Source organism: Cricetulus griseus, chromosome 4 (assembly GCF_003668045.3).
Source record: "Cricetulus griseus strain 17A/GY chromosome 4, alternate assembly CriGri-PICRH-1.0, whole genome shotgun sequence".
NCBI classification, from domain to species: domain Eukaryota; kingdom Metazoa; phylum Chordata; class Mammalia; order Rodentia; family Cricetidae; genus Cricetulus; species Cricetulus griseus.
The window spans coordinates 89,048,753-89,062,160 of record NC_048597.1 but is presented as its reverse complement, the minus strand read 5'-3'; the positions used below and the strand labels follow the sequence as shown (position 1 = coordinate 89,062,160).

Sequence of the window (13,408 nt, the reverse complement as noted above, 5' to 3'; positions counted from 1 at the left end):
TCTGGCGGGACAGAAGTCGGTACCTGAGTGCGCGCAGACAAGACCGAGCCCAGCGGCTAGCGCAGCACCCAACACGAATGCCGCCAACACTAACGCCACCACTGGTGCAGGCTCCAGGGCTGCGGCGACTGGAGAGGGCGGTTGAGGGCCCACGGCCCTGCCTGGGAGGCTCTTGGACGGCCCTGAGGGGATGTGTACAAGGCTGAGACCAGGACCTGGACCTAGTTGCATTTCCCACCCGGGTTCCAGGGCATCTTGCGAGCTTACTAGGGGGCGGACGAGGTACTGTGACCACGATGGGCTGAGTCAGCGTGTGCAGGTGGGGGCTGTCGGTACCAAGGCTCTCGCCGCTGCCCGCGCATGCCTCACCCTGAGGCAGACACTGGGTTGGGAGGGAAGAAACCTTGGTGATTCCGGGTCTGGTCCCCCAGAGCTCCTAAAATGGACTTACTTAAACTTCCATCTTTCCACTAGAGCCAAGAGGTCACCACAGGACTCCCGTGCCCAAACCCTAACAGAGAAGTGGTTTCAGCCCTATAACACCCCGTATGCCAGCCTCTACGTCCCAAGTGAGGCACGCAAAACAGATTAGGACCTGTCACGGTTATCTGCATTTAGTTTTCCAGCCCTAAAAGAACTTCAGTTTCCCACCCAAGGGTCCCAGAACTCAAGGCTGTGCATTTCCTGTTTCCTGGGAAGTTCTTGTGCAGGTAGATCCACGAGGGGTAGCTCTGCACCCAGTACCCTTCCTAAGAAGAACCGAGATCTTAAAGCACTCTGCCTCCCAGGTCCATAAACCTGGAAGAGTTCTTCCCTCAGCTGCAGGAGAGGCTTGTGACTAGCTATAGAGAAATCTTCCGAGATTGCTCAGGTTACTGCTTCTGCAAGCGCGAACCTGCGATGGCGCTGGTGGGCTCGGAGACGTCGGTGTCTGGTGGACAGCTCGGTGGCGGTGGCTGCGAAGGCGGCAGCGGCTTATCTGGCAGTGCAAGAACTGCACTGAGGCGTTGAATACCGGGCGCAGGCGGAAGCTGAAGCGTTTGGGGCGAGCAGCATCCGGGTGTGGAGGTGGTGAGAAGCTGACAGAGCCGTCGGCTGGGCAGCCCCCACGTAGAAGCACCAGAGCAGGCCCCAGGGCCGGGCGTGAGGAAGGCGTTACTGAGCAGCGATGCAGAGCCAGGCCCCATCTCGGTGAAGGACGGGCCAGGGCCGCCTGAGGGACCAAGGCGCCATCAAGGTCGACTGGTCCCCATTTATCCCCACCCACCCTCGGTGTTTCAGGCGCCCGCACCTGCACAAACACAAGGCTGTCGGCCGGAACCTCCAGTGGCCCAGTGCGGCGAGGGAACGAGTCCTCTGTGTCTGATAAATCCAGACTGAAAAGGGGTCTGCGCAGCCAGGGGCCAGGTGCCCCAGGGAACGGGGGTACTGAAACGGAGCACAGAGCAAGAGGACGCATTCCTTCCAGGGAAGGGCCTCTACCTCCAGCCCTTGCCTCTCTTGGAAAAGGGACGCATTATAGGTGGTCTCTCTTTTTTTAACCAAAGCTCAGCTGCGTGCCTAATTCTCTCCAAGTTACTACCATATACCCACTAGTAGTCAAACCCTCACAAAGCTGTGCTCCTTCCTTTTCCGACCTCTTTGGCCACCTGCAGACTAGCAAGGAGATCTGGGGATACACGGGGCCTATGACGGTGGAGTTCAGTTGGGCAAGATCAAATCAGGGTTCTCTGCCTGGTCCAGGTTGCTCTAAGTCTTAGTCTAAGAGATCCATTATGACCCACTGGCCACTAAGGAGAGGGAGATGCTACCATCTGCTGTGTTCAGGAGGGCACCCTCCCTAAAAGGCAACTGGAATGGGAATTTCTGTTCAATAGAGATCCAAGACCCCAGACAAATGGAGGACAGCACCAACAGCTGATAGTGGATGGTCTCTGTGCTCACCCAGGCACCCACTCATATGTGCACACACACTACTAACATGATCTATACAGGCCAATGACTGCTATCAAGTGGCAGTTTTTTTGTTTTTTTTTTTTTTTCTCAAGAATGATTTGCACACCTGGCCCCAAACCCACAGCCCCTGCCATCACCTGGTTGAGAACTTTGAGGAAACTGGCAGAGGGGCTAGCCTGGGAGAAAGACAAGGGGATGGGACCCCACCCCCGCCACACACACACACACACATACACTCAGGTGCAAAACCAAGTTGAGAAGCAACAACAATAGGGAAGTGGAACATGTTGCCCCCGCCCCCTGTGCCAGTCTCTACATACCAAGTGGTGCATTGAGCACAGTGGCCATCCCAGGGAGCAGGGCCAGGAGGAGTATAGTGCCCATCATGGTACCTGTCCAGGCTGCAGTGCTCCAGACCAGCAGCAGGCACCTGGTTGGGCTGTACTCAGCCCTGTGGGTAGGTGTGGGTAGACAGCCCTGGCCTTGGTGAGTCTGCCACTCTGGGAAGCAGGGAGCGGGGGTGGAGGACGCAGGGGCTGACATCAGAGCCCATGCTCAAGGCCTACATGGATAAGGGCTTTCTTGATGTGCTGAAATTTCTAGGGCAAGGGGACCCCTCACAAGGTGGCTTGCCACCCTAAGTCACTCCAAACACCTCCTGCCCTGCTCCTCATGAAGGCTGTGTTTAACCACACACTAAAAGCCCTCCTCCCAGCCCCTTCCCGAGTCTCTATAAATTCTACCAGGCTTAGGACACCACACTCAGAAGAAAAGGGAAGGGTTTTATTCTCAAGCATCTAAGGATTTACAAACAAGGGTATTTTGTTTTAAAAAGGGAGAGGGCAACACTGGTGGCCGGAGGAGGAGTCCATAGGCCAGAGGGTAGGACCAGGCCACTCCAGGTCCCTACCGGCCCGACACCCAGTCTGCCTGGGCCAGAGGGATGGCTGGTGACAGAGGGAAGGATTTGGGAGAGGTGGGGAAGTGGGATACTCCCCCAGGCTCCCATTTAACACTGGAGGGGGGTAGACACAGACAGAGACAGACAGACAGACAGACAGAGACACACACAGAAAATAAAGTTAAATAAAAATAAAACCATGCGGCCCAGTGTTGGGCCTGTGCTGGCACGGGGACCAGCCAAGTGACCTAACTACCCACGAAGGCTGCCCATGCTGGTGGCTAGCCTCATAATGGTAAAGGTGGGGGCCAGGCTTGTTATTCTACCCCTACTTCACTCCACCTCCCCAACATAGGGAATAAGGAGAGAGGGGGGTCCTGCCCCAGGCAGAGAAGATGACTTCTATTGCGATTTAAACATGCGGCATTGTGAATATGATGAAGATAGTCAATAGGATAGTTAAGAGCCACAGTGTCACCTAAGCCTACAGTTGCATCAGCTACATCCAGCAAGGTTTCTCAGCTTTGGTGCTGGGTTTTGTTTGTGGTTTTAAAGTATGTTTTGTTTTGTTCTGTTCTATTGTTCTCTTGTCCACTTGATTAGCATGCATCACCAACAAAAAGGAAACATACCCACCATATCCTGACTATTGCAGGACAATGGGACAGACACCTGGCCCAGTCCAGGCCACAAGGTGGTTTGGAGCTGGCCAGCTCTAGGTGAGCTAAGGGACGCTCAGGGGCACAATGGGAGTAAGTCACTTCACACCAATACCCTGGCCTCCCTCGCACTCAAGCATGTCCATCTTGTCCCTGACACACGTGCTCGGACCTCCACGTCTACTCCCATAACTCCCAATCCCTGACTTCTTCGGAACCCCTCCTTCTGCCCCTCAGCCTCACTCCTGCCACTGATTCCCTCCAGTCCCTCCCTCCTACCTGCTATTCTCTACTGCACCTCTCAGACACCTTTCCGGAAGGCCATCTGTGTGGCCAAGGCCCCTTGGTCTCCCTCTGTACCACCTGAGCTCTTTTACTCAGCCCCAAGCTGTAACCAGTCCCCAGTCCCATGTGAGGATCCCCCAATTGTGCCTGGTCTCTCTGGGCCAGAACTGACAAAGAGCAGCAAGCAGTCCAACCCTGCAATGCCTGAGGGCAATGGAGAGGAGGGGCCCACCACAAGCAGCTAAACATTACTTTGGTAAAAGTTTCTGAAGGTACCGACACACCCCATGAGGACAAGCCCCCTCCCACACCCCACCAAGTACAATAAAATACAATAAACTCCAAAAAGGACCCCCTGAGATCAAAGAGAGAGACAGACAGACACAGAGACAGCAACCCATTTGGCTGCAGTCGCAATGCCCACAAAGCTATCCTGGGGCAAGGATTTGAGGAGGCCTGGGTGGACCTGGGGCTTCCACCGAGGGGTAGGAGTGGCTGGGCCCAGGCTTAGGTTAGGAGAGAGGCAGAGGTTGGAAGGGAGACAGGAAACCAGAAAGGGACAGAGGTAGGAAGGGAGGGGAAAAAGGGAAAGATGGAGAGCAAGCATGTGTGAAAGTGGAGAGACAGACACTGGGAGTGTGGGGGAAAAGGACAGGGGCTTTCTCTCTGCCCCTAGGGGCCACCCCAGCCCAGAGGTTATGATTGAATAAATAGCGAGTTTGCTCATGGCCTGCTGTCTTCTGTTCACAGTGTCTGTCGGGGTGGGGTGGGGTTCGCATAGCTGGCTGACCCCAGAGTGGGAAGAATTAGGGACCAGCATGCCCATCCGTCCACCGCTGGTGGGTAGGGAGTCAGAGGTGGATGGGTACCCCCTACTTTCTGTCCTCAGCCCTCGGCAGCCGTCCAGGTCCCAGGTCCCCTGATGGGCAGCTGGATTGGCCAGGTGGGAAAGGGGGGCCTGTGGCCATGCCCCTGGGCCCCTGTGGGGCTGGCCGCTGCCATGAGGCTACCTGAAGAAGGGCAGGTGGTGTTGGCTCAGGACTCCACTAGTCCTTGGAGACTCGGTCTTTGCCATGACGTCCTTGAACCAGGACGCCACATCCACCTCGAGTGTCTCATAGTGCTTGATGAAGCTGTGTTCCTGTAGGCCCAAGAGTTAGCTTAGGATGAGGGGTCAGTCCTCATGGTCCTGCAACTGAGGCCGGGACGACTTCACATGTGGTGGGGATTGGGGGCTAGGTACTCACAAGTAGCTTATTATACTTTGGTCTCTTCCTGTGATCTTTAGTAAGGCTGGATGAAGAGTGGGGAGAAAAGAGAAATTAAAGTCAGGGAGCGAAGAGAAATGAGAATCAGGGAGGTGGAGCCTGGCTGTGCCTGGATGCGCACCTGTGCTCAGGCCCTCCCCAGTGAAAAAGGGGTCTTCCAGATCAGCCAGAAGCAGCTGCTCACAGCCAGGCTCCACCAGGCTGGGGATCCACAAAGTCTCCTGGCCCAGGGTAGCATGGTGAAGACCCAGCTGGGGAGTTGGAACCAGATATGAGGTTCATAACACAGAAAGTAAAGACTCAAGTGCGGTCTTCTGCATAACCTCCATGGCAAAGCCCTAGGGTTACCACGCCAGACACTCACAGGGCCAGTTGTCCCCTTGGGCCAGGTCCAAACCCAGAAAGTGATTCCTAAGGCTTTAGCTTTAAGTCCTATCTATAGCCTCTAGCCATGAGCCTACCTGCAACTGTGCCCACCTCATCCCCTTTCCCCAGCAGCATGAGGACACCTGACATTTCAGAACATCCCAAATAGAGGGATAGGAGAAAGGACAGGCAGAGTGGGGGTGCTCACCAGTCTTTCACGAATGACTGGAAGTCCCCTGAGAAGCCCATGTGACCAGGCAGGAGTGGGGGCTCTTCCTGTAGGACTTTGGTGAGGACCTCAAAGTCCGTCTTGCAGTTCTTGTAGGGAAACTGTCCCGTTGCTAGCTCCACCTGGGAGGTGACAGGCATTGCTGGAGCAGCAGGTAAGAGATCCCTGCCGTCCCACCAATCCCCCATACAAGAGCCCCAACACACCAATGATATGCCCAGGCTCCACACATCGGCTCGGATGTCATAGTCAGGCTTGGTGGGATCTGGAGGGTCAATGCGTTCAGGCTGCAAGGAGAGAGAAGGAGAACATACCCTGAAAGTAGGGCCAGTCCACCCAGCCCCCTTGTCAGATCCAGCAGGCCCCACTCACAGCCATGTAGGCGGCACAGCCAGCACTCCGCGTTTTGGCCTTAGAGTCAACAAGGCGGCCACTGATGCCAAAGTCACAGAGCTTGATCTGGCCCCGCTCATCTAACAGGATGTTGGAGGGTTTGACATCACGATGGATGACACCATGCTTCTCCTTCAGATAGTACAGCGCTTTCACAATCTGTAGGACAGACAGGTTCAGGGACCTGTCATGGGAGGACAGAACCTAGAGGCACCCACCTAGTCACATGAGCCCAGACTTAGCCACTCACTGCCACAGTCATCTTGCCCAAGATCCGCTCTGGAATGGGGCCCTGCATTCGCTTCTTCAGCTTCTCTGCACACGTGCCCATGAGCTCCATGGCAATGAAGACATCTGTCTGTAGAAGGAGGGTGGCACACAGGGCTTGGGGCGGCCATGCTTTCCTCCCCACCCTAGCCACACTCTGGTACCTGGGGATATGTAGAACCCTAGGGGACAGAAGGATGCCCTGAGACTTCTGGGCATATAGGACCCTATTGGGGCAGAAGGCTTGGCCCCTCAGGCATGGTGCTCACATTGGTGATGAAGGTGCCAAAGCACTGAACAATGTAGGGGCAGTCATGGCTCTTGAGTACCACGTCCAGGTCCATCAGGATGCGCTTATTCTCCTCCTTGTTCCCCGAGCGCCGCATTTGCTGCAAGGAGGGACAGCCAGGAGGGGAGCTTCAAGTGCTGGGCAGGCTGCAAGGGCACAGGATACATCCTGGAACTGGGGTGTGGAAGGCTCACCTTGACAGCAATGATGTGGCCTGTCTTCCGGAAGCGCATCTTCCACACCTGACCACAGGTACCGCTGCCCATCTCGCCCAGGTTCTCCAAGTCATTGATTTCTGCCTGATAACGCTGAGTGGAGAGCAAGGCAGCTGGAGGGTCCCCAGAGGGTCCTCTGCTCCTATCACCCACCACCTCTAGCCTGCCTGGGTCCTGTCACAGCCCCCAGGGTGCCTATGGGGAAGTAGTACCTGGCCCCCGATGGTCAGGTACCCTGTCTGCTTCATGATTTCCTGCAGCTTCTGGTCAATCTCGATGCTGAAGGAAAAAACACGAGCTGATCAGAAGGGTCCCACAGATACCACCCACCTCTCTGGGACCAGCACAAGGAGGGCCCTGTGCTGTCCCTGCTCCACCAGCTTACCTCTCCATACTGCGGGGTGTGAACAAGGTTGATGGGAGCCCCAGCATGTTGCGGGGCCGGGTGGGGGGCGTAGGGTGCTGTGGGGAGCTCTCTGAGGATGGTGAGCGGCTGCCCCCATCGTTGGCCAGTGGCAGCTGCAGGGCTGGCGGGTTAAAAACCAGGGGCATGAAAGGAGTTAGCATCTAGCTAGTCAAAAAGGGGTGGGGGCCCCCATCTTTTCCTCTCTCATGTCCCTTTGGCCAGGCTGGCACAGCCCCCTGCTCTGCTGGCTGGGGCCTCCTTCCCCACCCCCTGGGGCATCTTTAGGGTACCATCTCTGCCCCTCTGATCTAAAAAGAGATGGGATGGGCTGGTGGGAGAGGGGTGGTCTCAGAGGCTGGGGATTTGTCCTCAAGTACATACTGCAGAGAAATGGAGGGACTCTCTGCCAGGAACCCCTGCCCCAGTGCCAGGAAGCAGGCCCGGGGCAACAGTGCTCACATAGGAACCACATGAGGACAGAATGCCCACCAGGACCTGCTTGGAACCTGGTCTGGCCACCAACACTGCACTGTGTACAAACAAGAGCCAATAGCTATGGGACTCTGGCTTCAGGCTGTCTTGCCCAGATTCCACTCCTAGGTCAGGGAGGGCCATCCTCTGGCCAGCTGGCTCATCTGTGCATCTCCCAGCCAGGCCTGCAGAACTGGTGTCAAGGGAGCAGAACCCAGGCTAAGCCTGAGTTCTTGGGAAGAGGAATTGATAGGGATCTAGATGGCAAAGCTCTTCCAGGGGCTAGCTGGGCTGGGCAGGGGGAAGATGCTGGGCCAGGGAGGGGAGCTTGGTACGTCCCAATGGCCTGCATGCGGACGGCTTGGGCATGCTACAGGCAGGCGGCGGGCAGGCAGCAGGCACCCCAGGACTGGCGGGCGGTGTTAGGATGTGGGGGGGACAGAGAAACACAGAAAAAGAGCCAAGACTTGGGACCCAGCTGCCCAGAGGAGGTGCTGCATAGACAGCCAGAGAGGATATGAGACATTAAGAGTAGGTTGCTTGAAGATCTAGGAGTCTCTCTCGCTTAGGGGCAGGGGCTGTGAGTCCCCTGTGGCTTCTGGAAGTATCTCCCCTCCATCAACCTTTCATATTTCAGAGTTTCCAGTGCCCTGGAAGGATTATAGCTAGCTCAGTTTAGGACATCAGCAGACAGCATCCTTCAAACATGACTTCCCAGGTTGTCTGGAGCCTGCCACTTTGTTTTTTAATTTGTTGTTTTTTTCTTTTTTCTTGGGTTTTTCAAGACAGGGTTTCTCTGTGTAGCAGCTATGGCTGTCCTGGAACTCGCTCTGTAGACCTTGCTGGTTCTCGACCTCACAGAGATCTGGCTGTCTCTGCCTCTTGAGTGTTGTGTTAAAAGGCATGCCACTTTCTAACACACCTCTCCACACCCTTAACTTTACTACCTTCTTTCCCCACAGCCAACCTCATGGCTTTTGGTGACTTGGGCCCAGTGATTGCAGAGACAAATGGGCTTTAACTGCTGACATTCAGGTCCTTTTCTAGCCCTCGAGGCTGGGACCCCAGCTGCACCCAGACTCTCTAGGAAGTGTCCACAGTTCACCTCCATGGATACCTGTGATCCTTCTTTACCTGGCACCTCAGCTCTCTGGGGTCCATACCTCTACCATCTCCACACCCTACCAGTCCCCTTACCCTCACAGACCACCAAGCCCTCTTGGGCTGCCTCAGACCCATGGAAATGGCTGCTGGCCCCACTCTCTGAAGCATGGATTTGATGGGGGCTAGAGTGGAAAAGGGGAGAGAAATATACACAGGCCCAGAGAACAGAGGTTAGAGGGGTTTTTGAGCCACACGCAGGCCTGGAGAGTACAGTAAGAATAAGACCACGAGGGAGGAAGAAGTGAGGATGAATGAGTGGGAGACGGTACAACAGATCATAGGGACACATGCTTACTATTCAGACTACCAACCTAACGTGCACACACTCACGTGCACACACACATGTAAACCAAAAACATGGAACACACACACAATGGGGACAGGGCCAGCCCTCCATCCTTCTACACACACACATCCATATATACACACAAGCTGGGAACACACTACCACCAACAGTCTGCTCTCCTCATCTCTGCCAACACAGGTGTTCTTTCTCTTATACACAGGAGACATTGCATACCTAGGAACCAGCATAGCGGAACTGCCCAGCATGGGGTCCTTATATGTGTGTGTTGGGGGCGGGTCTTGCCTCACCCAACCTCCTGGGACACTTTTGTTCAAATCCTGTATCCTCCATGGGCTTTCCCTGAGCAACCCTGTGCAGAGTTCCTCATCCTACTAGACTACTCTACAGGATCAGGAATTTGCTCGGTGTCTAATGATGGACCCCTTATTGCAGCATCAGCCCCACAGGACAGGAACTTGGTCTGTTTTACTTACTGCTATGTTCCTGGCCCTGAGAGCAGATACAGTACACAAGTGATGACACTCATTCACTCCACAACTGACACAACTGAATAGGAACAGTGCACCTGCCTCTACCCACCCTATTCACACACAAGCACCCTTGTGTGCCCACCTATTAGGGGAGCCCATTTCATCCTCCGGGGGTTCGAAGCTGAGCCAAAGAAGAAATGGGAAGGCTGGAGGGCACAGAGAAAGTACAGCCAGACTCACACTGCTGTAGTGAAGGGAGAGGAAGTGACAATGAAGAGACAGAACACACACACACAGCATGAGGTGGGGATGGACAGCATTCTGCAGCAGGGGCAGCGGTTAGGTCAATGTGCAGATATGCAAGCAGCAATGATAAAAAGGCTGGTACCTGCTCGCTGGGACGGGGCAGGAGCAGGGCTTAGAGTGATCACAATAACTGGATGGGGAAAGGAAGAAAGAAAAAAAAAAAAACCACGATAAATCACAACAGAAATAACTGATTTGTTCAACAGAAAAGAAATCAAATCATAATGAAGAGGAGGGGGAGGCGCAAGGCACTGAACTGCAGAGATGGGTAGAAACCGACAGAGATGGGAGGGTGGGAGGAAGGCATGGAGTTGACAGACACAGACACCTGCAGGGGGCTCCTTGGGGCCTGCCAGCCACCAGCCTTACCAGGTCTCACTCTGTTCTAGGGACAGACACCTGTTAGGGTGCCTAGAACCCCATACCCAACCCTGTCTCATCCACTCTGGGGCTGGGGAAGATGGCTATGCAGAGACCAGCAGGGGGCTTCCAAAGCTTGGCCCTGCTTCTTGTCCCAGGCAGAATCCAGGGGAAAGCATCCCGAACTCTGGGTATCCCCAGGCCCTGTAAGAAACTCTCCAGGGAGGAAAACTGACAGACTCAGGCCAGAAGAGGGAAGGATGGAGGGAACCCTGGAGAGGGATTAGGGAAAAGATCAGGCTGTGAAAGTTACCAAGAGACCAGGGAGTGGACAGATTTCTCAGCTATGGGAGGCTGCCTTTCCCCTCTTACCAGGTGACCTACAGACAATTCTAATAATGTACTCCAAAAATTATATAACACAGGAGTATAAAGAAGACATTGTTTGGGATCAAGAGGGATACAAAGAGGGTTGGCAAGGCATGGATCACAGGGTTGGTGAGGAGGGAGAAAAATCAAATTCCCTTCACAGAGAAGACTTGGGGACAGGGGTATCTGGGATACAACAAGGACGCTAACTGTGGTCATGATGATGACAAGCCGGGTGTGCATATAGGAAGAAGGGGGAACAGCTGTTGGTACAGGACCATATGTCAGGGAGGCAGGCCCAGAGAAGGAAGAGGCAGAAGGGAGGTGTGTGTCTGTAGGGTGGGACTAGATACATTCACACTGACCACAGGTGTCTGCAGGACTAGCAGTCACTAGGGCCCAGGAGACAAAAGCTGCCAGGCTGAGGAATGGCTATGTGTTTCCAGAGGGCCATACAGCAACCCTGAGGCTAGCTGGTCACAGAGGTCTGAGGTGCCCCTGTATGAAGGAGGCAGTCAGCTGGGCCCAATGACAAGGCCCCTTCCAGGTTTAGGAAAAGGAGCCATCAGATATGACCACAGAAGTCAAACGGAAACTCCTCTATTCAAAAACTAATTAGATGTAAATGAGGGCTAAGTGACCTGGGTGGGCAGATGGGTATGCATGTGCCTGGACTGTCTGCTAGGGGAGGGGAACCTCTTGACAATCACAGAAGCAGCAGGAGTGGAACCACCGGGTCAAAAGAGATATAACTATTTGTAGGGTTGAAAGACTTGGCTGTGATCTCGGAAGCTTCGGGTCTGAAAGCCTGCTGGGTGCAGGTGACGAGGCACTGGGGGCCGACCACCGGGTGAGGGGACCCAGCGGCTAAACTCCCATGTCCTAGTGATGTGAACCCCAGGGTCTCGGTGTGTGTGGGGAGGAAGTCGCCCTGGAGACTGCCCACCCGACTCCCAGGTCACCGTGACCCTCTCTCTGCAAGCTGACAGCGGTAGGGAATAGAGGGGAGGAGAGCTAGCGCCCCGGAAGCGGGGGCGGGATCTGCCTGGTGGGCGGGGCCTGCCACAGCGCGCCCGCCCCCCCGCCCCCTCCCCACGCCGCCGTGCTTACTGGGCCTGGGCCGCTGGGGGCTGATATCCAGGTTGAGGTCGATCCTCCTCCGGGCCTCGCGGTTCTCCTGCTTCAGCTTGGCTTCCAGGCGGGACAGCTTTTGCTCCAGGGAGGACGCCGCCATCTTCCCCGCCGCCGCTCGCCGCCAGGCCGCCCGTCAGCCCGGGGTAGACAAACACCGCACTGCGCCTGCGCTCCAATGACCCCGCCGAGCCTCCGTCCTGCCCAGCCCAGCCCAGCCCAGCCCAGCCCAGCCCAGCGCGTGCCCGCCCTGCCTCGCGCGGTTAGCGCCGCGCGTGCGCGCTGTGTCCCAGTAGGGAGCGGACGCCACCTAGAGGTCCAGGCTGGCAGTGTGCGTTGTCCTCACCCACAGTTGCCTCCCGCAGTGCGCATGCGCGAACTCCCAGCTTTTCTGGCAGAGGCGCAGTTCGAAAAAGCACGGTTTTTCTTTTCTTTTCTTCCTTTTTTTATGTAGCGGAAGGCGGGCAGGACGGCAGCATACATGCAGAAGGGGAGACCTGCCACGCGCGCGGCCTCTACTGCGCACGCTCACGGCCGTTCCCGGATCCGTGTTCACACAGTACCTCCGTTAACTTCCTGCGGGCTTTTCCCAGCCCTGGCCCTCCCTGGCATCCGCGTACATAGAGCAACCTTCCTCGTCTTGCTCAGCCCTTCATTAGGCCCTGTTATGCTTAATTGCGACCTGACCTCCCACTGTCAACGTGAAGTCGTCTCCTCACCGTAAAAACTAGGCACCCGTGGGAATCCCTTTCCATTCCAGCCGGTACAGAGTAGAGCAAGGCCTGACTGGAGGAGAGGGAATCCAGAGCTGGCGATTCCTGAGCTCCGTTAAGGCCAGACTTCCTGGCCGTGCCTACTTGAGACCTTGAGACGCCCCATCCCCATCTCTTCGCCCTCAGAAGCTGGGCTCAGCTGGGGTTAGATGCCTCTGCCGAGTGTGCTCCTTGCCCGGCTTAAAGAGTTAAGTAAAAGGTGCTAGGGTATCGTCTCTATCTGTAAATCTGGGTGGCTAAGGAGCAGTTTGCCTCTAGGTTTTTAGGGCAAGGAGGAGGCTTGCAATGTACAGGGACATTCAGCAAGTGACCATACCCAGGAGGTTAGGCTGTGCCACCACTCTGAAAGTAACAGTGAACACTTTGGGATGGGCCTTTAAAAAAGGCTTACTCTCTGGCAATGACCTACAAGTGGAGCAGAAACATGCTTGGAGTTAAAAGGATAAAAGGAGGAGGGAGGAGAGGAAATTGGATTCTTTGTTTTGTTTTGGCTATTCGAAACAGAGTTTCTCTGTGTAACCCTGGCCTTCCCGGAACTCGCTCTGTAGACTAGGCTGGCCTCGAACTCAGGTTTGCCTGTCTGAGTGTGGGGATTAGAGGTATGCATCACCATCAACTGACTTTGTGTGTGTAGGGGGGCAGTTATTTAGAAAAAAAAATAGGCAGAAAACTCTATCTAATTTATCTTGATTAGATGAGGTCTCTACATCACCCTCTATTTAAGTACCTGGGATGTCTTTCCTCCCAGGAAAGCCAGCCTGATTTGACAGGTAGGTGTTATTGTTTGGACCTGGCTATAGAAAGCTTAGATAGCCATACTATA

General features: G+C 55.2%; 1 protein-coding gene across 4 annotated transcripts; it reads right to left on the bottom strand.

Annotated features, from left to right (window-relative positions):
- Nucleotides 1-857: 857 nt before the first annotated feature.
- On the bottom strand, nt 858-11,992 carry Map2k7 (mitogen-activated protein kinase kinase 7). Of its 4 annotated transcripts, XM_035443222.1 has the most exons (14): nt 11,792-11,992; nt 10,035-10,082; nt 7,214-7,355; nt 7,041-7,107; nt 6,808-6,921; nt 6,594-6,713; nt 6,308-6,415; nt 6,037-6,216; nt 5,871-5,951; nt 5,644-5,786; nt 5,049-5,094; nt 4,812-4,942; nt 1,292-1,428; nt 858-1,213 (listed from the first exon to the last, which is right to left on the bottom strand). In XM_035443222.1, the coding sequence occupies exons 1-14, from the start codon at nt 11,913-11,915 to the stop codon at nt 873-875; spliced, it is 1,782 nt and encodes a 593-aa protein (XP_035299113.1). In that variant the 5' UTR covers nt 11,916-11,992; the 3' UTR covers nt 858-872. The 4 variants fall into 4 exon arrangements, with proteins under 4 accessions (XP_035299113.1, XP_027271632.1, XP_027271633.1 ...); XM_027415831.2 differs by lacking the exons at nt 858-1,213; nt 1,292-1,428 and adding an exon at nt 2,719-2,971 and having other exon boundaries at nt 11,792-11,987; XM_027415832.2 differs by lacking the exons at nt 858-1,213; nt 1,292-1,428; nt 10,035-10,082 and adding an exon at nt 2,719-2,971 and having other exon boundaries at nt 11,792-11,987.
- Nucleotides 11,993-13,408: the final 1,416 nt, after the last annotated feature.